General features: G+C 37.7%; 1 protein-coding gene across 3 annotated transcripts in view; it reads right to left on the bottom strand.

The window, feature by feature from the left end:
* The window catches only part of TLE1 (TLE family member 1, transcriptional corepressor), a 93506-nt gene that overhangs the window by 29698 nt on the left and 36337 nt on the right, over positions 1 to 27471 (bottom strand). For all 3 annotated transcript variants that reach the window (XM_073345080.1, XM_073345081.1, XM_073345082.1), the window contains 8 exons: positions 23838 to 24042; positions 23056 to 23072; positions 11458 to 11574; positions 8119 to 8172; positions 6380 to 6532; positions 5347 to 5491; positions 4436 to 4626; positions 3095 to 3171 (listed from right to left, as the gene is read on the bottom strand). In XM_073345080.1, coding sequence (XP_073201181.1) covers positions 3095 to 3171; positions 4436 to 4626; positions 5347 to 5491; positions 6380 to 6532; positions 8119 to 8172; positions 11458 to 11574; positions 23056 to 23072; positions 23838 to 24042 — 959 coding nt within the window. The remainder of the gene's footprint in view (positions 1 to 3094; positions 3172 to 4435; positions 4627 to 5346; positions 5492 to 6379; positions 6533 to 8118; positions 8173 to 11457; positions 11575 to 23055; positions 23073 to 23837; positions 24043 to 27471) is intronic.

Genomic DNA, 27471 nt, shown 5'->3' with positions numbered 1-27471 from the left:
AACAGCAGTTAAAGGCAGACAAAAGAAAAATATAGAGTGGTCAAAGAAGAACAGGTGCTCACAGAAATGCTGGTCCTTTGGAAAAAGAGAACTGAGTCAATGGTACTTAGAACAACAACAAAAAACAAGGGCCCCAGAGTAGCTACGGATAACTACAGTAACCAGCAGACAGATGGCAGGGGATTCAGTATTTCTAACTGAAAAACTTCCTCCCCCATCCCACCTGCAACAGGATACACAACTAAAATGCCGTCTCTCATGTGGCATCTCAATGTGTGTGTCTGGGAGAAAGTTGGTTTCAAATACAAAACCGAGAATTCCCCTGCAGTCTGTGAAATTCTGTGACAGATGCCACATTACACCCATACTTTGTACCAGAAAATGTCAATAGACTTAACACAGATAAAAGATGCAACCATAAAGTTACTCTGGGCAACGGAAGACATCCTGCTAGTTGTGGATGAAGAGAGCTAAAATAAGTCTAAATCCTAACGCAGTCAATTTTAGACTACCCCATCTCCTGGGATTTCAAAAGTTTACCATGTCTATTTATAGTAAGAACAGGAAAAGGAGGCAGCAACTATCAGCAAAGGAGGCAAGAAAGTATGACCAGGAGTATGACTGAGTATGTAACTTTTAACTGCAAGTGAGGGTTCTCAGAAGCAGATTCAATAACTAAGATTTTGACCGAGAGTTTAAAGCTAAGTGACCAGAAGGAAAACACCATAAAGAACACAATATTTTTCATTCAAATAGTACTTTTTAAGCAATAGGAAACAGACATGGCTGATGTGCCTTGAACACTGCAAAAATGACATCTACATTTGAGCCCCCTTCCCCAGTACACTTTTGATTAAATATTTCTGGAAGTCATGAAATGGAAATAGTGAAATGGTTTAATAAATGAAGTCCAAGAATTAAAATTACCCATATCTATTGGCCCATGAATGATCCAACAATAATTTATTTATAAAACTGTGGGCCACATTTCACTGAAGTCACTAGGAATGAATTTGGCCCCAGAAACAGAAACATCTATTTTAAGAACTAGTCCGCTCTGCAATATTTAACTTGACAGCCAATGTTTGATGCATAATACCATCCTTAGACCCCTGTTAGTAATGCAGTACGTTCAGTATCTCTTCTCTAATCTTTCCCTCAGGTGGGGATTTCATACATGAAATTCTGTCCAAGCAGGAGCTTGAGAGTGCCAACCTATTCGTGGAGTCTGCATGTAAAAGTGCAATAAGTAGCAAAGAAAACAGATTTAGGAGGAATGGTTTGCATTAATTCCTATGAAAGAGGAAAAAGAAGGAGAAGAAACATGCACTACACAAGGCACCATATTCACTACACAATTTAATCAGTCAGGATGACAGGCACAGCGGCACATGAGGCTGAAAAGCATGGTGGAAGCAAATCAAGGTATGTTTGTAAAGGTTCAGCTTGTAAGGTTCAACACAGTAAATGTTTCTTAGAACTTACAATTCATACCAAAAATTAAGTGACTGCATTCTTTTGAAAGCTGTGCAGGACAAGTGAATCTGTGTATGTGTAAGCACAAAGCTTCATAATAAAGTCGTGAGGCAATCAGGAGACATATGATGCATCTGTGAGAGGAAGACGTAAGTGACGGGGAGAAAATTTAAACCAGTTTCACTACTAAATCAGGCAGATAGATTAATGGAAACTAGAACCATATTGCAGAATATTTGTAATCAACAGGAAGGATTTCCCATATGCAAATTTGGTAGGTATTATAGATAAACATTGCCAGGAGACTGAGCAGGTAGAGAGGGAAACTATATACCTATTTTAAAGGAAATACCATCAGAAAATGAAGTTTTATCAATAATGTATTCTTTGGAAATTATGCTCTGTTTAAAACTGTGTACAATTATTTTCTAAAAATATTTAAGAAAACTGCTAAAATAAGAAGTTTTAGAGGTTTGTTTTTTTGTGTGTTTGTGTGTTTTTTTAAAAAGAGGCTGTATGTATCTATGATTCTACCCTAAATGTTTTTTAAAAAGAGGCTGTATGTATCTATGATTCTACCCTAAATGTGGAACCTAACCAGGTTTAATTAAGGCTACTTAAACCTTTACAATCTACTGAAATAAAACTGCTGCAAATGCTGCAGGTTCAACAAAATGCTCACCCACCAAACTGAAACACATATCTTAGTGGCATAATTTTAAAATGTTGCTTAATATGCCAACAAAACACTATATTGTGAAAATACAGAAAGCAAGACATCTGTAAGAGAATTTCAAAATTCATCTGACAGAATAGAATATTAGCTAACTGTAAGACTGCTTTAATTTTATTACCTTTACTTCCTCAGTAAAAAATGAAATTACTCTAAAAATCCAAAACAGAATAAAATACTTTGTTAAGTGACCGTGCTAAGTGCCCTTTTCTTTATATAGTGAGTTCAGTATTAATACAAGCATCTAATTTCAAGCGCTGCTGTGAAAATAAATCCTCCTACATTTATATGTTCACTGTACATCTTTGCCTGTGTATCCTGCTGCTTTGCCTGTGTATCTACAGCTGCATATCTCTGAGGTAGTTTTCAGAAGTTCATTATTCAAGTAATGTACCATTTGCCGAAGTCAGTACTTATGATCCCCATTAAGTACCACCTAAATTTCTGAAGCTTGAGACACAGTGATTTCATCAGACCTTCACTCCTGCTCAAATATCTACCAATACAAGGGGGATGTGATTTGCACCCTCTATTTGTAGTGGCTGAAAGACAGCTTGACATGTTTCAAATTTAAAGGTGAGCTCTACTAGTTTCCAACTCCCCGACCTACCTCTAGTTCAATAGCAAAGCTTGAAAGAAAGGAAACTCAGGGATGTTTCCCACCAACAGCTTCTCTCCAGAAATAACTAAATGTTCACAAATGTGATTAAGATTACAGCTGCCAGTTGAGACTTTATAAGAAATACTCCTTATCAGGAGAGGACAACAGCAATCTCTTTCAAAACACCCAAGATATCATTCCATTTGGAAGTCTTGTTCACTGACATAATATAACTAAATGCTCTCGCCATTTCACATGTTACTAAAGTGTTAAAAGTTACTTACGGTTTCCCCCCAGGGATTCCTGCTAGATTTGGAGGGATTCCAGGTACTCTCATGTGAGGAGGAGGATCAAATCCAACCTGGTAATGAAAAATGAATAAAATTCCAGCCTGTTGAATGAAAAAAACACAACTCTCCTTCCTTCACCCCAACTCATTTTATATATTTAAAAAAAAATAAATGGTGTAGAGCATTTTAGAAATGCAAATGTTATTTATTGGAATGCATTAAAGGGACTCTCTGAAGAGATTTATTTTTTTGTTTTCCAGGGTTCACACTGAAAACTGAACCAATAGATGTACATGATCGTAACAGCTTAAATATGACAGTAATGATATGCTTAATACATTATGTACTACTTTAGGATTTCCTAGCATTTTAAATCTTATTATATTAATTCATCTAGCATAAATACACACTTCAAGCAATCCCTACAACAAATATGGGCCAAAGTGCATTCAAGTTCATCCTTTGAAACGGTATACATAACTTAAAACCATAATGCATGTAGTTTTAAAGACATGTATATGCCACTTACAATTTCCATCCTTCCTGCTCAAGAAAACTGTTTTCCAGTTAAAAAGATTAGCCTCATTCTAGAATTTAGAAAATATAGCACCAAGCCTCACATATCCTGGAAATACTGACACACAACTTTACTTATAAATAATCCCAATTAATTCACTGGGACTACTTGTGTGCTTAAAGTTACCCATACGCTTAAATGTTTGAAGAACTGGGCCCCTACTTACTTTTACTTTATGGTAGTGGTGACTACAGACTACCTTATTTGCACTGTTGCCAGGCATAAGGAATTTTCTAACTTTCCAGGCCACAAAGCAATAAAAAAAATGACTTCAAATGACAGCCAACTTCAAATTTTTATTTTCATAAAAAATAAAACTACAAGCACAGAAAAGTGGATAAAAAGCCTTCTATGTGCTGCAAGATTAATTTAGGATGTCTATAAAGTGTACAAATCTGCTCCAGTAGGAGAAACACAGATGTCCAGAGAACCAATGAAGTGCTTTGTAGCTTCGAACACTACCTTTTTATTCAAATAAATACATACATACATACATAAATAGTTTGGTGTTTCTTAATGAACCAAAGCACTAATGAAGGCAAACAAAAACTGAAACATTCATAAATACACTGAGATTCTTTGTTTTCAAGGCACAAGTTTGTTTCTCTAGCCACAGAGTAAAATGAAACATACAGTGAAGTAGTTAAGCCTCTGGCATTGTTATGGCCTGGGAGTTAGACAATGTTAAATAAGGCATGTAGCCTTTCCCAGTGAACCAAACCTCATCCTATTGAGATGGCAAGCAATGTGTTTCCTACCATAGGAGATCGTCCATAGGCAACCACGGCGGCTGCAGCTGCAGCAGCACTCATCTGCGGGGACATATTGTGCAGACTGGCATAAGCTGCCCCTGGACTGGTCAACTCTCCGTTCATGCCAGCATGAGGTACCATTCCAAATGGAGTAGGGTATGGTCCTGATACTGCCAAGGGTGTCCTCAAGCCAGCAGCTGCAGTTTAATGAAATAATGTGCTCATTGTGAATTCAAGTAATTTTCTTTCTATTTCTCTGCACACAGAGAAGAAAACACTGTAATTCCAGATGGATACGTCTTTTGCAACACCCAGTCTTTCCCTCTGTCCACAGTCCCTTTGAATGTTGTTAGGTACATTCTGAACTAGGCTCATCACCACCACTCATCCTGGCTCTGTGTAAATGAGAGCTCTTATATGCATAGCTATTCTGATTACTTTTAATATTCCCTATACAGACTGTCCATTCCTTCCTTCATATTTTCCTCCTCCCCATTGTTGATGTTATTTGGTCTTTCTCCAATTCCTGCAATAAGACTGAGAGGTATAGTTTAGAAAACTGACGTCTGAAGTCTGAATATCTCTCTGAATCTGTCAGGATTTACATTTCAGCAAATATTAGCTGCTTCAAATACAGGATAATGGGCTAGGAAGGAGCTTGCATTCAGAATACTTATCAGAAACTTTAAGGAAGTCATTACGTAGTTTAGATTATTTTCAAAGAAGATAAAAACAAATGTAAACAGTCAGTCTGAAAGAGGTACAAGCTGCTGAAAACTAAGTCTGAACATCTGTTTCTTATCAAACCTCTTCAATAATATGAAGAATGAAGCAATACATTTATTTAGTATTCACAAATTACATAAGTAAAAGATTAATGAAAGACTGAGAAAAGCACATGAAAAGCAATGCATTACCAGCTTGATTAACTAGAGGGTCCATTGTTGGAGGTTTTCCAAGGCCTGGACGAAGTCCTGGAGTAGCACTAGTGCCCGGAGTTGGCACATCACTTCGAGGAGTCGGTGTGCTGGATTTCAGAACAGGCGTGCTGGCTTTTTCATGCTGGTATCATTAAACAAATTAAATGAGTATTATTTTTAATCCAGGCCATATTACACAATTTATCACAACAGCAGCTGGGACACTGGGCACCTACTACCTACTCCCTCAGCCAATTTTCATAAATCCACACAATGTTGTTAGCATTAACTTGTGAGAGAGAAATGCTGACCTTTCCTATTCCTGCCAAAATTAAACAAGGAAAAAATGCAGGAGATCATTTTTTCCTTCCTCCACAGGCATTAAAAATGTCTGAGATAATTTAAATTAAGGACAATATTCTATGTATCGCCAAATTCCTTCAGTCTAAAATCGGCATCTCAAATATTACAGAAAACAATTTGTCTAATGTCCCAGATTAAAGTCCAAAAAAAGAGTGATACGTAATTAATAATCTCCTAAAATAAAATAATTTAATAAATTGTGCCAGTATAACAACCAAAGATCTTATGATCAAATAATTTAATGACATTTTACCGAGAGTAAAACAACCTATTTAGAAGAATGGAACCATGATTCTGCAGAACATTTAAAAGATCTGTGTGTGTATGTTTTGTCTATAGTGAAGAATAAGTGTAAGCTATTTTCAGCTCCAAAAAGAAAACACTGTTTAAAGTGAACAGTTTGCATTATACAGTAAATTTGGAAACCATTAGCTATAAGTGCATAGGAAAGATCAGTGTGAAGTAGAAGCTTTTATCAGCGAAGAAGAGGGTTGTATAGTACTATAAAGGTCTAGGGGAACAAGAACATGCTTCAACTTCAAGTGTATAAAATCAGACATCCGCAGCCAACAAGCAAGCCACTATGCACAGTAATTAGTAGTGAGACCATACATGTGAGAAATAGATAGGTATTTCCTCTGGGCTACAGACTGCTTTTAATACTCACCAAACTCATTTCTTTGGATTTCAAGGAAGTGGAACTTCCTGAGGAGGCCGTAGATGCTGGACTGCTGGAGGCATCTTTTTTCAGCAGGCGGTTTTTATCTATGCCATTCTCACGTGGCGAATGTGCCGGACTTGCCCGTGGCGATGAAGGATCCTAAGATAATAATAATACTAATAAAACAAAAAACAAATACAAATGCGGGGAGGAAGAACAGCAGAAAACTGCTTTATGGCCATGGGCTTGTACAGAGCACTGCCATGGAATTATCACCATGGAAAAACTGGAATGTTTTAAACAGGTAAGTTTAAATAAATAATTTTTTTAAATATTAGTTTTTGTTTGTTTCTCTGTGACAATGCCTCCTCTTCATCTGGTCAGTGGGGGCAGTTAAGCCCACTGATTAAAATAAATCCAGTTAGTTTTGCATGTGAGTTTTAAATAATAACATGGTAATTTTTTCTTAAATATATAAAGAGGAGATTACAATCTAATTACAGATAAAATATGACAAGTGTGTGACAAACAGTGAGAGGGAAGGGAGGACAAGAGTAACAGTAATAAGATTATGCAGTTCATAGTGTCCACAGCATGATAGCTCTGAATAATGTAAACATTATTTTAAAAATTTCTTGTCAAATGATAACCCACTTTGCTTATCCCCACCCTCAAAGAAAATGACCCTGAGCTCGTGGCCCATAGAATATGTATTGTCTATTGTTTTCTTTCCTCTATACAGATTGTCCATATTACCCCTCTGTGTAGCAAACCTTCCCCTCACTCCTCTCCCCGCCACCCCCCGGGTGCCTGCCCTGGGTAGAGGCTGCAAAGCCACCAGGATTCCAATGGTTCCTCCACACTCTGCTGCTCTCCTGGGGGTCGGGTGGACCCCTGCAGGTGGTATCAGGTGCAGGAGAGCAGAAAGTCTATTAATCCATTTTGTATCATGTGCTCAGATATTGCTGTGGTCTGGGCTTCTGAAGATGTTGCTAGTTACCTAGCTCCCTGCTCAGGTACCCACTTTCCACCATCCAATCCTACGAAACTGACGGCTGACAGAGTAGACCTCCTCTGTACACCATGGCTTGGTAAAGGCCCTGCCTCCCAAGGCAGATCGGAATAAGGGAAGAGGACTGATGGCAACCTATGCTCCCAAAGTCTTGTATCTGCAGGACATAAAAGACGGGGAGGAGGGAGTTGGACTAGCCCCCTCCACTGTGGTGCTGCTGGCAGGAACTGCTGCTACCTACACTGTCTTTCCTGAAGAATGGTAGGGTTTTCTTAAATGGCCACTCGCCCTAGGAAATTCTGTGGACATCTCTAGTTGCTTCTCAACTCTCAGTTTGCTTTAACCCTGTGTTCCAACCCCATCCCTGCCAAAGACACATTGATTTAAAAACACTGCCTGATCAACCCCGGTCCTGTACATACATCCTCATCTTAACTCTTCCCCACCACACAGAGGCAGTCATGACAGCGGCTGTAAAATGTTGGAATGCATCTTATGGGAAAGCTGAAATGTGTATGAACCAGTGCAAGAGGGAGCATATAAGTCAGCCCAATTTGCTCTGTCCTGTAATATGGCAGCCAGCAGGCATTACATTTTAAGGTTTTTCAGGTTAATTACCAATATCAGTAAAAAGAAAATAGGCAAGCATTTTTATATACATTTAGATGATCGTGAATTTTTCCTTCAATGCTTGGGCAAATGTTAAAAATGCAAAAAATGAAAACTGAGTTACCTCATTGGACACATCCACAACCAAGTTATCGTCACTCTTGTCCCCATCGCTGTCCTAGAAAAAAATTGTTTATTCCATTTAATACACTTGAAAAGCATGGGAAAAGGCTAAGCATCTGCTGTATTCACAACCTGAATATTAAACATCACTGTCCTACCCAAATTAGACAGACAGAAAGAGGAGAGCCACACCATTAACAGCAGAGAGCCCTTCGCCACTTTTATAAATGATAGGGCAAACATACAAATTTGATGAAAATAGGAGCACAGCTTTTCTTCCTTTTAGCTTTACATTACATTTGAGATATTTGAAAGAATATTTGTATTTAACTATAAAATATAAATGATGTATGGCTAGTCCAATGACTGTTTACACTCTGAGGGAAAGAGACATCCTTAACTGCTCTCATTGTTAACCTGTATATTTTAGTCCTAGCAACTGTAAAAGGAGAATTGCAGAATTAGTTACAGTTTTCACAGTGCTTTGAACATGTAAAGCACAATGGCAAGGATTTTCAAAGAAGTTTCCTATGTGTACTACTTGTTTCAGAAGATTTTTCTAAGTCCAAGGTAATTTTCCTGGAGAAGTCCAGGGTCCAGTTTGAGGCCATCCCAATTTCCATTTTAAAGCTTCATAATATCAAAAAGTTTTGAGCAGAAATTAAATTGAAAGATCTTGAACTTACTGTCCTATTTCCAATCCCACAATTCCCCTTAGCCAACTTATTTCTGCTTTCTAGACACAAATGCCTCCTTGTCATTAAAAGTGCTGCTTTTAGGAAAGCAGCAAACATGTGAGTACAGTTGGAAATCTAGTAAATCTTTAAATATTAAGCCTGTTCCAGAGTGGAAATATTTTAAACTCTTTGTTTTAAGAGTTAAGTATTTATTTTATCTACTAATAATCCAATTCCATTCCTAGTGCTTCTACCAAAAAGAGAAGTTGTCCTGTTTTCCAAAAAATCAAGAGTTTCATATTGTATATGATTCCCAAGGAAACAGACAATGGTTTAAGCACGCTCTCCTTTGAATAAATGAGGTTACTAATACCCCCAAAACTGCTAGCATCTGGACACTAGTGAGTTGAAAGATTTTAGTAAATAGGAAAGTTTGTCAAAAGTTCCCAGCAACAAAACAAGATACAAGATGGAAGAAATCACAGACTTTGGTTTCAAAGATGCAGTGGTAATACAGGGCTAGGTTAACAGGAGAGGGAAGGTGCCCCAACCTGCTTACAGTTGCTCTGATGAAACCCCAAAATCAAAGAGACTACAAGGGTTTCACTGAGAATAGAACGGAACCTATTGTGATCAACACAAGCATCTCGTGAAAACTTGGGATCAAGTGAAGGAGATAAATCATACCCACAGATGTTGAGAATTACAATAGAATCTAATTTTCTTGGGTCAAAGTGACCAGCAATGCAGCTAATGCCTGAAGCCACAGACCCAAGGCATTCTTGCCACTGTACAATTGTGTCACAATTGCACTTTTAATAAAAAGAGATCAGCCCTCCCCTCTGTTTCTCTGTGTGACTAACATCTCCATTCCCTCTCCAATTACTATTATTTCTATTTAATTTACATTAAATTCTGCTCCTCCCATGTTATTTATCATAATCTTAGAAGAAGGTTAAGGGCAGAAATGCTGAGCTATTGCAGCCAGTGCATATGATCCACGACCCTTTCGGCTGTTGGTTCTTTGGAACTTCAGGGGCAAGTAAAGCTTGTCAAAAGACAACACACAAGTTGCACAAACATTTTACTGGTGGTTTCTTTTGGGGGGGGGGGGTCGGGGGGGCATTGCTTTTCATAGTAATTTTGTAATTTCAACCAGCGTAAGTAGTAGGTAGCTTTGTTAGGTTACATGGCAAGCAGAAACCTGTGGCAGTGTGTCTCAGAGACTGTACAGACTTAAGCTTGAGAGGCTTGCACTACAGTGCTAAAAATAGCTGTGTAGACATTTGGGTTCAGGCTCCGAAGTTAGGGAAGGGGATGGATTTCACCACAGGTTACTGCTTGCCTTGTAGATGTACCCTCACAGACCCTGAGGCACATTCAAGCTACAATGGCGGCTACTATTACAACTTATGTAAGGGGAAGAAACGGAGCTAAACAACTTGCTTCTGAATCCTAGAAAGTTTCTGACTCCTAAAGGCAGGCACAGCTGGTTCCCTAAAATCCAGTGACAGTAATAATCTTGGGACTAGGTTAAGCTATTCAGTCATTACACTACATAGAATGAATGAATATGAAGAATATCAGTAAGTGTGGCAACATGAAACCTAAAATACAGCTTTTAACGAGGGTGGATTTTTTTAAACAGGTTTTTTAAATTTAAATCAGTTTTTATTTTTGTTTTTAATAAACCTATTTAAAATTAAAATTGGAATTATGACAACCTATGGTGAGGCCTAAACTTATTATAATTTAATTTAAATGCAAAAATAATATTAAGCAGTACATATTTGAAAGTGCAGAGAGTTTTCTTCATTTCAGTTTATTCAACTATTTCAGTTCAGTGACTAGTTCATTCAAAATTAAGGAACTAATGGAAGTTGAAAATGCAGGAAAGCTTGTTTTCCTCTTCCAATCAATGAATGAAAGCTAGGTTTGAGACTATGAGATCTACTAGTTCTAAAATCTTAAAGACATGGTGACCAGAAACACTCAGATTCACCAACTACAGATAACACTTCTTTTGTTTAATAAATCAGATTGTTTTAAATGCAAAACATATTTTGTTAAAATTTTTGATAAAATTTGAATAGTTTTATCATGTTTTGATAAAATTTCATATTATGTATGCAGTACATTTAAGACAGTTTAATTAAAAATTAGTATCCCATTTTTGTGCTCTTTTAACTGAAATTCCATCAAAATAGAGCTTGACGTACATCTTATGTTAAAATTAATCACTTAATAAATAAGAAATGCACCATTCACATTTTCTAACAAAAAATTAAAAATGAATTAAGAAAAATTAAGAATCCAAATAAATGTACATTATTCAATATAACTGCTTAAATAAAGGTGGTGTATCCTCCTGATTAGCAAAAACAAACACCAAATTTAATGTGAAGCTATATTTAGTTGTGATTCAACATGAGAACTAACCTTCTTTAGGAAAATAACCAAAAAGTATAAACACAAAACCAGATTATAATAGATTATTTAAATGAGGTTGCCTGTTTGCTCATTTAAATCATTATTAAAATGGGTGATTTAAATAACTTTGATTTAAATCAATCAATCTGCCCTACTTTTAACAACTATTTAACTGCTCACACACAAAATATGTGCAAATAAATTAATCATTTATTTGAAACAGATTTGCTTACATAGTGGCTGGAATCCTTATCATCCATCTTTCTTTTTTTAATGTCATTGGAATATTCAGGACCATTCCTGCGTTTATCTGTGTTTCGCAGGCTGTCCGGTACCAACAGAGAATTACTCTGTAAAGACAAAAAACCAAGGTCAACCAAAAATTCCTTCCCAAATTCCTTCATATACACCTGAAAATTAAAACTGGATGCAATAAATATTTTAGAAATGTAATACCGTCTCAATCTCTCATTCGATTTAATTCAACTCACCGAAGTCTTCAAAGGCAAATTATAGAGATTCAAGCATTTTACATTTTGCTTAATCTTTGCATACATCAACCTATCAGAAATTTAGTTCGCTCATCAGTAACTATTTGTGAGGTTACTTAATTTAACTCGCCTTATTGTTTTACTTTAGGAGAAACAATGTTTATTTGTGAGCATACAGTATTTTATATTTTTTATATTATATATATATTATATATATATAATATATATATTATATAATATATTATATTATATATATATTTATATTATATATTTTACTCTCACACACACAAACATACAATGGCATTTATAACTTTAAATTTACAATTATATTGTATTACCTAAGGATGGATCTCTCATTTTTACAATGTCAAAAGCAAATAAAGCTTGGAGGATCTGCCCATTGCATGTACCATTATGAACACTACCTCTTAAAACAATAACAATTAAGTAGGTGTTAGCTACAGAGTAAAATTACCCAGTGCTCATTTATTTATTAGCTGTGATAATAACCTCAACAGAAAGATTAAATATTTTCACTGCCAACATAAAATTCACCCTTAGTGTGAATTTTAAGCTATCACATTGTTTAATCAGTCTTGGACTTAAAAACTGAGGCCAATACACACACACAAAGACAAGAGCAAAGACTAATCTTTTCTACAAATGATACAGGCTACTTTCATTCAGATATGCTAAGTACAAACTGTTGACCCAAAGAAAAAAAGGCATTTTAAATATTTTTGGGTCACATGACACAATTGGACATGCCTCAGATTCCCATCTCCCCTCCAGCTAAAGCATTAAAACATGTTACAATGAGTTCTTTTAAGTACGGGATTAGCATATCCAAGAGGGCAATTTGTTCAGTGATGTGTTAATGCCATGAACAATGCTGAATGAGTTGTGCAAAAAACTCCTATTAAAAAGACCTGATAAGACTGGTTTCTAAAAGCCATCTAAAAAAAAAAAAAAATCACCACAAGAAGGAAGCATGGTGCCAATACACATTTACTTACTTAAAAGAAAACTTACTTCAGGCCAAATCAGATACAGTGGTGAGTCCATAAGGAAATATAATTAAAAGCCATGGATATTTACTCTTAAAATATCAAACAATAACCTAATAGTCAGTTTACTACTCATTGAATGACTCCGCATTTGAAACCAAAGCTTTGCAGTGCTCAAACATTAATGCTCAACCACATGGAGGAAGAAAACAAAACAAGGTACACAAGACAATTTGAATCCTCTTTTGCCTACTTCAGAGGCTGTACTTTAAAGCTAGCTCTAAGCTCTTTTATTCATAACTATTCAAGCTACACAAATACCAGAGGGCTTACATAAAGCATATGGGAGGGTCCAATGAAATTCAGTATAAAGAAGCTCACAGTAATGTGTTTACCACAATGTTTTGCAGTTAAAAGGTGGGCTTGTTGGATGACTGAACTAATTACCTTGATAAGTATAGGCAAAATTTAACCCATCTTCTCCTTCCAAACACACACACACACACACACGCGCGCGAAGATAAGGAAGCCAATGTTTTGGAAGCAATATATACTAAAATCCATTTCTGATGAAAAATGGATTTGTATTTTAAAATGAACACCCAATGTCTGCAATAGAAGATACAACTTAAAGAGAGGTTTCAGAGTAACAGCCGTGTTAGTCTATATTCGCAAAAAGAAAAGGAGTACTTGTGGCACCTTAGAGACTAACACATTTATTTGAGCATAAGCTTTCGTGAGCTACAGCTCACTTCATGCATCTGATGAAACCTTATGCTCAAATAAATGTGTTAGTTTCTAAGGTGCCACAAGTACTCCTTTTCTTTTAGCTTAAAGAGACACTGTCAACTCAAATTTGACTACAAATTAAAAAGTTGTGAGGAAAATAAAAAGCCTGCTTTTGCTCAACCCAAGGCCAACAGAAATAATACTTTTTAAAAAAAATGCTGAGAAATAATTTTTAACTCAACTCAAATATTGCAGTATTGAGAAGCTAAAAGGGAAACTAACAAAACGTAAAACTGACTTCATTAGTTTTCATTGTCCAAACTCACAGAAAATAACTGCAAAAAAGGAAAGACTAATTTGTATTTTTAAGACCTGGATCCTGCAAATTACTCCACATGGGTGTAGATTCCAGTCATGCAAGAAGCTTGCAAGATCCGTGCCTAAAATATGGAGAGAGTAATTTCAGGTATTAAAGATAAGAAATAGGTTTTATTGTATTTTTAAATTTAGTGTCCTTTTAATGCATAGTTCCTGCACACATGATTGTATCCTACCTATTTCAGAGTAACAGCCGTGTTAGTCTGTATTCGCAAAAAGAAAAGGAGTACTTGTGGCACCTTAGAGACTAACCAATTTATAAATTTATAAATAAATTGGTTAGTCTCTAAGGTGCCACAAGTACTCCTTTTCTTTTTGTGTATCCTACCTATGTTTACATGCACATGTCTATACAAAACAATGCTGACACACTTCTGTGCAATTCAGTATTCTAAAAAACAAAGAAAAACTTATTTATCAATCCAAAAAGCATACATGGCACTATATAAACCCAGAAAGCATACTCATGCACACACACACAAGCAGTTCCTATGATATGCATTTAATTACTAGTTTACAGAATAGTAATTAAGGGGCAAGGGTCCACAGTTTCTGGGATGTAACTTCCCCATCCCAATAACCACTAGTCATCCTATCCATTATTTTTTGTTACAAACTGGAATTCCTAAAAGCAGGAAGACTATAGATCTTGAAAACATCTAGTCAAATAGATAAGAGCATCTGCAAACTTCCTATATAGCACCACCTCTTGGCTCCCCAATGCTCTGGGGCAGTGGCTGTCAACCAGGAGTAGGTGCGCCCCTGGGGATACGCAGCGGTTACATCAACTCATCCAAATCAGAGGTTCTCAACCCATTTACCATTGTGGGCCACATATGCAGCTCTCTGAGTGATGTGGGCTGCAACCACATAATAGCTATACTACTTGTATAGCACCGAGGATGTCACATGGACCGCACATCGGTGCTGATTGGGCCGCAAGTGGCAACGGGCTGCAGATTCACTGATCTAGATATTTGCCTAATTTTGCAGCAGACTACATAAGAAGCACTAGTGAAAATCAGTACAAACAAAAAATTCACACACAATAACTTGTTTATCCTGCTCTACATACTATACAAAGAAACGTAAGTACAAAATTTTTGTATTCCAATTGATGTATGATTATATGGTAAAAATGAGAAAGTAAGCAATTTTTCAGTAATAGTGTGCTGTGACACTTTTATGTCAGATTTTGTGAGCAAGTAGTTATTAAGTGAGGTGAAACTTGGGGTATGCAAGACAAATCAAACACCTGAGAGGGGTACAGTAGTCTGGAAAGGTTGAGAACCACTGCTCTGGGGCATTAACAATAAAGCAAAATGTACCTTATTTATAAAGTGTTAATATCACCATTTTTAACGGTCACTTCAAATGCTACCTTGCTTTCTTTATGTCAGCTATGTGCGACTTCCAACATATTTTTAAAACCTAACCATTTTGATTCGGTATAGTTTGGGGTGTAGCAGACAAGGTAATTATTTTAAAGGTCTTGGAAAAAATAACTTATCTTATTGGGTACTAAATGCAGACTTGATCTATTGCAAACATTCCCAATTACTTTGGATCAGGTCTTAAATGCAGAAACTGTTTTCACCAAAATTTATATCGGGGGCAAAGGAGTAGGGGAAGGAAGAGAGTCGTTTGGTGTGTGTGTGTGTGTGTGTGTGTGTGTGTGTGTGTGTGTGTGTGTGTGTGTGTGTGTGTGTGTGTGTGTGTGTGTGTGTGTGTGTGTGTGTGTGTGTGAGAGAGAATGGGGAGGGGCAAGGCATGTTAGACCTACCCCCAGTACAGTTTCACTACCTTGGAGGGTCACCCCGGGGATGGATAATGGGTAGCAAGGAGCTGAGAGACTGAACTTATTGGCAATCTTTTTCCCTGACAAGTGCTGAGGCCTTTGATGTTAATTGATCCTGCTCACATTCCTACATGACATGTCCAACATCCTAGAGTTTGAGATCTTGGATGGTTTGGGTGTTCATTCCCAGATTATGCCAACACTGTTCTGGGTTGTATAAAATCACAGTCGACAATAAAGGGATTTAGACTCAGTAAATTCAATGATTAGTCTGGGCAAAAAATGAAAACAGTACATTAAAATATTTAAAGAGTTAAGAGCAAGCTTCAAAACAATTGATGAAAGTATGTTTTTATGTATGTACACTTGTTACTGCAAACTGCTCCTTCTTTAGTTCTGAGTATCAGTTGTATGGAATTTCGTCGGGTGGTATGAAAGGGTCTCCATTTTCCACTCATGTTACTAGCGCTTTATGAAATACTGAAGCGACACAAATGACAGTAAACAAAAAACTAGGACACAGATGACAATATCAAATTTTTTTTACCCAGGGCTCAGCATGCCTCCTGCCAGCAGAAGTGACTTGAGGGTTCAGAGAACAGTTACCAATTAGAACAGCAAACTGAGAAGATTCTCCCATCATGTCAGGTCAAGTACTGTCTATATTTCCCACATGATTACTGCCCTAAATGGTATAATATAGGACTGATAGCATGAAAGAGCAGGAGCTTCACAACACCTTCATGAGGCTGATATCTCTAGAGATATCTAATCAGTTATCTTCTTCTTTTATGCCTAATTTAAATACAACAAATGAAATAAAAAAGGTAGCCTTACCACTCTACAAATGACTGATTTTGAAATGTTAGAATTACTATTTTCCCTATAGGAATAATAGAGATTTTATAGATAATAGTACAGACTTTTCATTTTGGATTGAAATCTACACTGTTAACTGATTTGATTGTGTGTCAAAAAAAAATCTGGTTGACTCACTAAGAAGAAAAACAGCATGACACCAATTTTTGTTGTGTCTTAATTTCAGTAGACTAGACACTTAATTGAGGATAATCCTTCTTTTCGTGCTAAGAACCCAATTTATCAGGGATTAAGAATGCAAAGTCTACGTACAATGTATCCAGATTGGCATAAATGATTGAATCAATTTTATAACTAACATTTTATTTTTCTCCAATGGCTCAACATTATTATTTATTTGCATAGATTCCCTTCTTCAGTAACTCCTGGGGAAAAAAAAAAAGCTTAATGTGACATTACTTCCTGTCACTGTTACCAGACAGCATAAAGGCAATCTTGGATCTCAAAGCGACTTTGCTGCCAACAAAATTCGAACACTGAAACCATTGGCAACAAATGTGAAAGGAAAACCCACTCATGGATGCAGAAAGAGAAGGCAGGTTCCCTAATGTGAATATAATGCACATTATTCAAATGGATTTCCTTAGCTGCCATTCTGATTCCCCTTAGGAACTCTTTCCAAACCACAAGAAAAGTATTTGTGTCAGCAGTACAGACTGGGAGCCCAAAACACCTCATTTATCCTCGGTTATACTATGGCATAGGGAAGTTAATTTGCTAACACACACCACATTGACAATTAGCTTTACATTGAACATAACAATTAGGTAGCAGAGTTCCCATGACATCTGTGTGCATGCTTTAACTATACCTGGGACCCATTAAGACATTCTCTAGAGCTGGATTTTTTCCACTGTGCTTGGTCATTTTACAGATTCTGCTGTACATCTAACCAACTGCAATGACTGACCTCAACCATTATAAGAGATTGAGCTCACACTTGTCTGCACTGTCAGCAGACAAAAAAAAAGGCTGCTATGTACATTTAGCTAACACAGTAGACCTGATCTCCTGCACTGCACACCAGCATTATCTGCCAACATCCCTATATACCAGGAAAACAAACATTTATCCTTTGTCAGAAAGAAAAGCAGGAGCAAATCTAACATCAACAACCAAAATATCAGAGGGCCAATGTAAGCTCTGGTGCTCACTATCAAGAGAAAGATGACTATTCATGCTCCACTAGTAAACAAGAATAAACAGCATGAGTTGAATAGGAGGGAAGATCATTTCACAGATCCTATAGGGTGTAAATTTTTAAAATATCTGCCGAAGAGTAAAGATTTATTTGACTCAAGTCCTAACAACTTGCAGTTAGTAACAACTCTACCAGTGTTCTCTACCCAACCCCCACCACCCTGAGATATTAGAACTTTCTTCCAGAAAAATAAGTTGTAGAAAATTAATGTTAAAATAAGTTGATTTTGTTTTAAATATGAAGTCTTATTGCTCTTTTGCCATCTTCCCTCATTTCTCTTTTTATCCTCCCATACCCCGCATCCCTGTTTTCTTCCTCTACTTGAAATTATAAATATTTTATATTTTTACAGGATAGAGCAGCACCTCAGATACTATTAAAAAGTTGCCAGTTATTTACCTGCTCAGCGGGACAAGTTGCCTGAAAACAGGGGCAGAAGTTTCAAACACCGAGAAACAGACTGAAGAGTACATTGTTGGATTTTTGGGGGGAGGAAAGGTTAACTGAAATGAGTGTGCACACTAATTTAATAATTATTTTTAATTTACATATACAATATCACAATTGTCAGAACCTATTATAAGCTACAGAAACCACTACTGTAGACTGGTAATGACCTGCACAGAATGAGGAAGGCTTCCTACATAAAAACTGAAGTGTATTTGAAAAAGTTTAATTACAACTGGAACTTCAACTAATAATGGCAGCAACCACCATCATAAAAACTGGTATTGTCACATGATAATATGAGCACAGTGAGAAATTCTAAATTGCTTTCCTCTGTGCTTTAATAATCAGAAGAGGTTAACAACGGATAAAATAAGGCTTCTGTTGAATTCAATATTTTCTAGCTAATGCCTGTGAAAATGGGGGTCAGGAATTATCCATAAATATTTATGCTCCACTGCCCATTGCTCTCCTCTTTTGTTTTGTAACTTTTGTTGTCAGCCATCAGCACTTGTGGCTTCTAGTTAGTTTCACACTAGACTGCAACACAGCATTCCACAGCCCTTGCATGCAGGTAACTCTGGTTAGAGTTAATTGGTATTGTGCATGCATTTGGACACAGGATTGGGCCTTATGTTTTAACTTGACATGGCCCTTAAAAATAAGAGAGGGATAACATATGGTTAAAGGAAGCATGGTAGCGTCCCTCTTACAAGCTCTAGGAAAGGTACTATCTTCTTTGTGAAGATATTAAAGTATTGGTTCTTTAATATATAAATGCATACTAAGCTTTTCAAATTATTATTTATTCAAAATTTCATTTTAAATAGTTTACTTAAAACATTATGTCCACCACAATCACCTTCCCCAAGAAAGAGAAGCACCCAAAGAAATATTTTAGGATGTTTGTCTTTGGGTGTTGTTTGTTTGAGCTCTTTGTGGGTGGGGTGGGGGAGCGAGAAAGAGTTTTCTATTCACTGTACAAAGAACGTGACTGCTTTATAAATATTGCTGTTTTCACAAATGGTAATCAAAGCAAAAATTAACTACTTTCAAACCTAAAGGTACTTTATAAGTCTTCTAAAAACATACTGTCGGAATTCTTGTCTTCAGACAATATGAATCGCAAGTGCATAAAAAAAGATTAAAACTCCACTATCTATGAATTACTGTTGATTCAATACAGTACTTGAAAACATTTGCATTTCTATGTTGTCCAAATAGACTGCTAGAACAGTGACAGCACAAGTGATAAATGAATACATGAGATGAGTCTGATGGATGTTGCTATTGTACCCTTTAGAGAAAAATTTGGACAAAGCTTGCTTGCATCGGAGTCTCCTAAAACTCTTATTAAACTTCAGTTACAGAACTTAGTTAGCATAACTGACTGGTCATCTTCATTAGCCATAGCCCAAAAGGATCGCAATAGTTAAAATGTCTGCATTCCCCCACCAAACTCTGTTAAGGTGGCTCAATTCTGGACAGCTGAGATCACATCAGTGGAAACTTGGCTGAGGTTATAAGTGCACACCTCTGCCTTCAAAACCGACCAGTTTGAATTTTAAAGTTATTATCCTCATCAGAAATTGTGCACAAAATAACTTTTTGAAAAATAAAATCTTGCAGACAAGTTTCACTTATACCAATTTCCGGATTTTTAGGGTAAGAAGAGTGACAAGGTAAGGGAGAAAAAAAGATTTTGTAGTCCAGCCACCCAGATGCAGTGAGAGTATGTACAGTAGCAACTTCTATAGGCATTGCCCACACATAATCATCCAGAATTATAATAAATTTGTTTAATGCACCTCCACATGTGGAGTATTTTACTCCCAGCTTTCACTATCTCATGCATCTGTTTCAAACCATAGTTATAAACTCTGACTGCATGTATTAGTCTGGGTGCACTTTGTTTTTTTTTGTTTTTTTTTTTTTCCAAAAAGAGCCTCACGAAAAAAACCCTGAACAGCTTTAATCCATTAAGTTACATTAATACCTCACAGATGAGCATTAAAAGCTTGCTTTGTATTTGAATACTTTTACCTTGCAACTTAGAATAATCAACACCCATTGATTTCACTGGAAGCTCACACCAGTTAACTTCACTGGAAGTTATAGTGAAGTACTGCAAAGCAATATTGCAGCTACCTTAGATTAACAACATGGTTTCTAGTGTCTTGAGTGATCAGAGCATATTTCTGTCAGCAGTTTTGGCAGCATCACCATATGCATTTAATATGTAAAGCCTCACTGAAATAAATATGTAGGTCACCAAGATGAATGATTTAAATAGTAATCTGCAAGATAAGACTATAGTACTAGGTTAGGAAACACTATGATAAGATTTATAGTCATGTGAATATGACTTATGTAACTATGACCACTTAAATATTAGCCTTAAAAGGTGTTTAAATATAAAAACCATTTCAAAGTGACATTAAAGATGTGACTGAGAAAGAAAATTCACACCAACCAAAACTCGCTGTCAAATAAAAAGAAAAGGAGTACTTGTGGCACCTTAGAGACTAACCAATTTATTTGAGCATGAGCTTTCGTGAGCTACAGCTCACTTCATCGGATGCATACCGTGGAAACTGCAGCAGACTTTATATATACACAGAGAATATGAAACAATACCTCCTCCCACCCCACTGTCCTGCTGGTAATAGCTTATCTAAAGTGATCATCAGGTTGGGCCATTTCCAGCACAAATCCAGGTTTTTTTAAAGTCTGCTACAGTTTCCACGGTATGCATCCGATGAAGTGAGCTGTAGCTCACGAAAGCTCATGCTCAAATAAATTGGTTAGTCTCTAAGGTGCCACAAGTACTCCTTTTCTTTTTGCGAATACAGACTAACACGGCTGTTACTCTGAAACCTGTCAAATAAATGTTAGCCACAAATGTTAAATCTGAATTTGGATAACGTTCCATGGATTCTAAATATCTTTAAAAAAATAAAAAAGCAAACTTCTGTTTGCCATGAAACGGATACACCAAAATAGCAACGCATTTTATATGTGTTAAGTCCCATGCTTAAGGTCATCTCTATTCAGCAAAACGTGTAAACCCATTTAACTGTTTTGCTGAACTGGGATCTAAAGAGTGGCAGACATCCAATTTTAGGTGGCATATCCAAACAGCAAGAAGGACAATCAGCATGTAATTTTCTTTACATTTACTGTTCATTCTTCAGGGCCCTGAAGTCCCACATTGCTTGCATGATCTTAAGTGACACCCCAGAATGCACTTATACTAGTTAGCTCACACCCACAGCGGAGTAACATGGATTTGACGTATGATGGCAAGTTGTGACTGTGGTGGAACTGTTTTAGTTAACTGTATGAGTTGAATTATAATTAAGAAAATGAAACTGCAACCCACCCAATGTACTAAAAAGGCTTTTCTGGCAGCGCTACACAGATGACCAGATTTAGATTGCATCTACTTCCTTTGTTGTGCATAATGAAGGGTTGCACAGAGTCTGCATTCTATAACATTGCTTTGTCATTCTGGGCACCTAAACTTTAAAGTCAACACATCTCAAGTATCCTTTGCATATTTGCTATTTAAGCATACTGCATATTTTTCAAATTATCACATTTTTCTTAAAATTATTTGCAGAATATTTTTAGCAAAGTATTTTACACAGAACCAAAAAAAAAAAAGTGTGGTTAGATCCATCTTTTGACTCTGAGAAAATACTTAACTGAGGGTGGGATTCTCAAGAGCACCAAATAGACTTAAGAACATAAAATCCCATCGTTCTATAATGGGACTTGTGCTCCTCAATCCCTTCAGTGCTTTTGAGAATCCTACCCTTTAACCATTTCCACAGCCGTACTGACTTTAATGATGCCACTGCACTGAGCAAGGAAATGAACAAAAACTGTTAATTCCAACTTGGAAGCAAGAGAAAAAGATCAGTTTATCATATAAAAAGCATGCAGGACATTTTTAATTAAGATATTTTCAAGCCCTGCCATTCAAATAACTGGCATTTACAAGCATTATAAACAAAAAGAGGTAAGTGTCTTAAGGCTATCAGACAATGAATAACCCTTCCTAGTGAAACTGCATCTTACATTGTTGTCTAATTGAGAGTAAGAAAGAATAATCACAACTCATTTTGCTGCATAAAAGGACCAAATTCAACCATGGCATTAGTGAATACAGTTTCATTTTATAAATCAAAATAAATACCTGCTGACACCTGAATTTGACATCATTACTCAGACACAAAAGTGTGAAGAAAAAACGAAGTACCACCCTTTGGCAGACTTTTCTTGGGATGGGGACAGAAGGGTGGGGGCTAAGCCAGATCCTTATTTTATAATGAAATTTTTATTACAGTTCATGCCTGAAAGAAAATTATTCAAGGGAAATTGCAGATGATGCATAAATCAAGTAATGAAGACATTTGTATGGGTAGAGAGATTCAGTTAGAGAAATTACAATGCCCAAGAGACTGCAAACAGCAGTAATGTGTGGATTTTGATTTCTCACCTGTTCTGCAACTTAAACTTTTGCAGATTTTTTTTTAAAAAACACCTTAACTGCCACTCAAAATGTGAGCAGCAATAAACATGATTTAAAAAAAAGAAGCAGCTCCAGAAGCCAAACAAATCAAGTCTGATTAAAGTTCAAATCTCCGCCATTGCCATGATTTTATCATGACCACAGAAATTTTGTAATTAAACAGTTTCTTTTAATTTTTCCAACTTAAAAAAAGTACTGCATTATCAGAACAGGGTACATATTATGCCTATCGTATCACAACTATGACTACACAGGAGGGAGAACAAGGACACCTACAGAGAAAGAACAGGTGTGAGTAATTTTTGTTTATCAAGTACTGTTGAAGCAGAAACATTTTAATGTTAACAGAAGTATTGGTACTTACTGTGCCCGGCTCTCTGTCTGCTCCCGTAGTAACCAAGAAATGCACAGACATGCCCGTTCAGACACAGAGGCAAGAACAGAAATAAAAAAAGGGGGGAAAAATTAGAACACAAGCCCCGAACAGTTTTAAAATGGCTTTTATTTATATAAGTCATTGCACATTCCTAATACAGTGATTTCCTGAAAATTACAGTATTTTGTAAACATGATAGATTTACAGTTTAAACATACACAAAGCCTAGTTTTTATTTCATGACAGAATAAATTATTTTTTTCAAAAATTAGTCAAGTGCAATTTTGCCCAATATTTAAATGTGTACTAGAACTTAAGCCTATGAAACTAAAGTAACAGATACAGTTATCTAAACCTTTCATTTAACACATTCACTTCAAAATTTAAATTCTCATTCCCGTCTTCCCTTCTCCCCACCCATTTAACAACATTAGTTTCTTTGAAAAAATTTACCCGATTATGCAGTTTAACAATTATCCACAATATTGTGCAGGCACTGGTGTTACACTAATCATTCCCCAGGATGTCAAAATGCCCTGCAATCTATAAAGCAGGAGACACCTAATGGATAGCCTATTTCAAATACTGAAAACTTCCAAGCTTAATTTTGCTTCAGTGGTAGAAATGCAGACACACTTTTAAAAAAAAATTTTTTACAACAGTTTGTTCTCGTTTTCATTCTATATAATTCGATTTCTTTAGAGATGCACATAATTTGCAGCAATGTGCGAATCTGACAACGTCCTAATCAGGCTTGCCATGCCTCTCACCTCTGTGGTGTTCTGCATCATGATGCTTCTTGTCATCTTTTATTGCCAAGTGAGACTGCCCACCCAAAGCACTAGAGAGGGCAAGAAGGCCAGCACTGCTTCCAAGCGGAGGAATTCCAGGAGGCTGAAGTCCTGATGGGTGTGGTGTAAGAGGCACTGGAGGTCCATGGCCATGGGAAAGATGCTGAGCCTGCAACTGCTGCTGCTGTTATGGATGGCATTGTTATTCACAGGAGAAAGTATGCGAAGCACATAGTTGAGGAAGAGAAGAGAAGAAAAATGTTGGTTAGCTATTCATAATCAATAATATCCTATTTTTACCCATCTTCCTCTCCTCTCCACCCCACCACACTGCGTGTCTCCTACTCCTGATTTGAGTAAAGCTAAACGAAGTGGTTAAAAATACATTAGCCCTGTCTACAACAGCACTGCCACCAGCGATGAAATGGTGGGTGCCATTTTTAAGAAAAAATGTCTACCAAAAAGAAAGACATCATTTCATGCTTAAATAGTCCAACTGAGCTTTTATAGAACCTGTATTCCTAAAATGTTTTAGTGTCTACACTCTAAAAAACCTAGCTAGCATCAGGCAGTTTGTGTATTCAAATACAGCACTCCCTGCAAGCATTGTGGTGCTTATGGATTATGACCTCTCAATTTCAGGTGCGGCTTCCTAGATCAGGTGAATACCTCTGCCTATATTTAAGGTTGTCTAACACTTCCTATTATAAGGCTCTGTTTTAAGTTGCTTATAATTTTACCAAACATTAACCATTCAGGATGAAATCTCCCATGCTGGGGGCGTGCCTCAAACGGAAATTTTTGGGTCAAGTTTCTGCAAAAAATGGTTCTGCCATTTCCAAGAACAAGATGAGAGGAAAATAAGTTGTTCTGCCCAAGTTAAAAAAACTCCTTCAATTAGTTTATTGAGAAATCCTGTTTTGAAGTAGGGATTTGAAATTTGGCAGGGGGTTTCCTTCACTTCAAGGATGTGCCTTTTACTGCCCCATGTAAATCCATCAAAATTTCTAAATGTGCAGTTGTTAGAATTTGGCAGCTAATTTCCACAAAGATTTCATTTGTAAAGGGCCTGTGCCACTCCAGTTAGGCAGCGATTTTCCTGCAATTGCTGATCCTGACTGTTATGCACAGCTGTGGCCCTGGGCGCAGGAACTAAGGGCTAGTCTACACTGGCAATTTAAAGCACTCCAAAAAACCCACCCCCACGAGGGGCGTAGCTCCCAGCGCTGGTGCATTGTCTACACTGTCACTTTACAACACTGAAACTTGCTGTGCTCCGGCAGGTGTTTTTTCACCCTCCTGAGCGAGAAAGTTACAGCATTGTTGTAGCGGGGCAGTCACCCCGCTCCGGCTCAGAAGGGGTTAAAAACCAGCCCTTGGAGAGGACTGGGGCTGAGAGAAAAGGCTCTAGGTTGATTGGGAAAACAGCAACAGCTGGGGCCACGCCCCACTCAGGCCACAGCTGGCCCTATAGAAGAGCTGTGAGCCAGGTGCTGAGGCACTCTCTCTCTCAAGAAGGATCTGGCTGCCTGGGAGAAAAGGGTACCTGGAGTGGAGCAGGGCTGGGGTAGGGCTAGAGGAGCTCCAGGCCTTGCTTAAGGCCAGGAAAGGTACTGGGGTTACAGAGGTGTAGCCTGAGAATAGGCAAAAGGTAGCAGGTCCAAACCCCCCTTGCTGATGAGTGGTTTACAGACTGCAGTCTGCCCCAGTGAGCAGGGGCTAAATGCTGACTGGCAACAGCCACTGAGGTAGGGTGTGGCTAGAGGGTTGGGGGGTTCCCCTGGGAGGGGAGACCCAGAGTGTGGGGCACTGCCGGGTGCAGTACCCCAAGGTAAAGGGGCAATGGGGGTCTGAGAGGGACACAGGGGCCAGCAGCAGGTGAGGCACTGGCCTGCAGAGGGTGCTCTGGGCTGGAAGAGCTAATTCCTGAGACAACCAGCAGGAGGTGCTGCAGTGGTGAGTTCTTGCTTTGCTACAGCTATAAATTGCCAGTGAAGTCTCCCTGCTCTAAGGGCTTGTCTCATCTCTTCTGTGCTTTCAGTTCACCCTGTGCTAGCACCATGGCAGTGTGGAAAAAGAGTAGCTTTATTGGAGTGCAGCGGAAACAGCAACCAGACTGTGGGGCAAGGGGACATTGCAGAGGGTACAGATTGGGACAAGGAGCCATTGGGTGATGGAAAGAATTAGGACTGGGAGAGGAATAGACTAGGACTGACCAGTCAAGGAGAGTGGGTCTGGGCTCAAGGGCTGAGTATGTGGAGACTGGTACTGGCTAGCAAACTGGGTCTGGGACAAGAAACCATGGGGATAGAGACTGGGAGGAGGAGAAAGAGGAGGGGAGAGACAGGCTGGAGGAGCAGAAGGGAGTCAGGCTTGACAGAAATATCTGTGACCACTATAGACACTTCTCTGCAGAACCTGGAATGGAACCCAAAATTCCTGTGTCTCCCTATTCCTCCTCAGTCTGCAAACATCTGTGAAATCTCACGGACAAAGTGCGTGTTTCATTCCCCTCTAGAATGTGCTGGGCCACACAGAAGATGACAACCTACTAGTGCTATCAGTTACTCCATAAGATCAAATGGCTGAGGAAAATTCAGATCTATGCATCCCAAATTAGGCACCCATATTTAGTAGATACTTTTGACCTTAACGTCTGTGTCTCAGTTCCCCATCTAAAACAGCCTCCTCAAGATGTTGTGAAAATAAATTTAATATTTGTGATGCACTTGAATAGTACGGCAATGAATGTCACAGAAAAGCCCAAGAGTAAATTTAATAATTCTGTCCGCAGAGCAGGGTTGGAATAGCATGCACTAAATAGGGCATGATCAATGACAAGAAAACAAAATACTGAATAGTTGCTCATTAAGTGATCAATTATTTCTGTACACTCTGAGGGAAGAGGCCTGTGGAAAAACCAGCATGTGATCATGTAATTAAAGATTGCATCATAATGCACACAAACAAGGACACCAAATTAATGTTGCACAGACTACCATAGTAACTTCAGAGTGCTTGACTTTGCAACCTTAATATTTTTCTTTTGTGTGTTCACATGTAAAGCATTGGTTACATTTCTCAGAGCTATGCAATATTACATATCTAATATTAGCACAAGATGCATATTTGCACCTGATTCACATTATTATTTGGTCCAATTAGTGTTTCAAAAAGAACAGTCTTGCACAAGTGGTGGAAAGGGAAAAGTTATGCCTTACTACATCTCCACACAATCCATACATATGGCTGAGGATCTCTAGCCCCTACTGACTGACTGGGCTTGTACACATGAGGTGGAAGGGGGGAAAGGTTACATTAAAACTGTGGTTTAAAGAAGCTGTTTCCTTCTTTCTTGTCTTGGGGTTGCGGTGTCAAATGAGGAGGAAGGGAGCAGAGCCAAGACCAGCCAAGTATCTTCTCAGCTGCCCTTGCGCCCACACACAGCCAGCTAGGTAACCTTAACAAGCAGACTGATCCAATCCTTTAAGTGATCAGAGCTATCACTTGACACAGCATTGTGGACCAGGAATACTACTTGACTGAAATGGTGCAGCTTCCAGCCCACAGCAGTACTCCAAGAGTTCAGACAGAACTGATATTAGTAAAGTTA

The sequence above is a fragment of the Lepidochelys kempii genome, chromosome 5 (assembly GCF_965140265.1).
Source record: "Lepidochelys kempii isolate rLepKem1 chromosome 5, rLepKem1.hap2, whole genome shotgun sequence".
Lineage (NCBI taxonomy): Eukaryota > Metazoa > Chordata > Testudines > Cheloniidae > Lepidochelys > Lepidochelys kempii.
The sequence above is the reverse complement of the archived record's forward strand: the minus strand, read 5'-3'. Positions and strand labels throughout refer to the sequence as shown.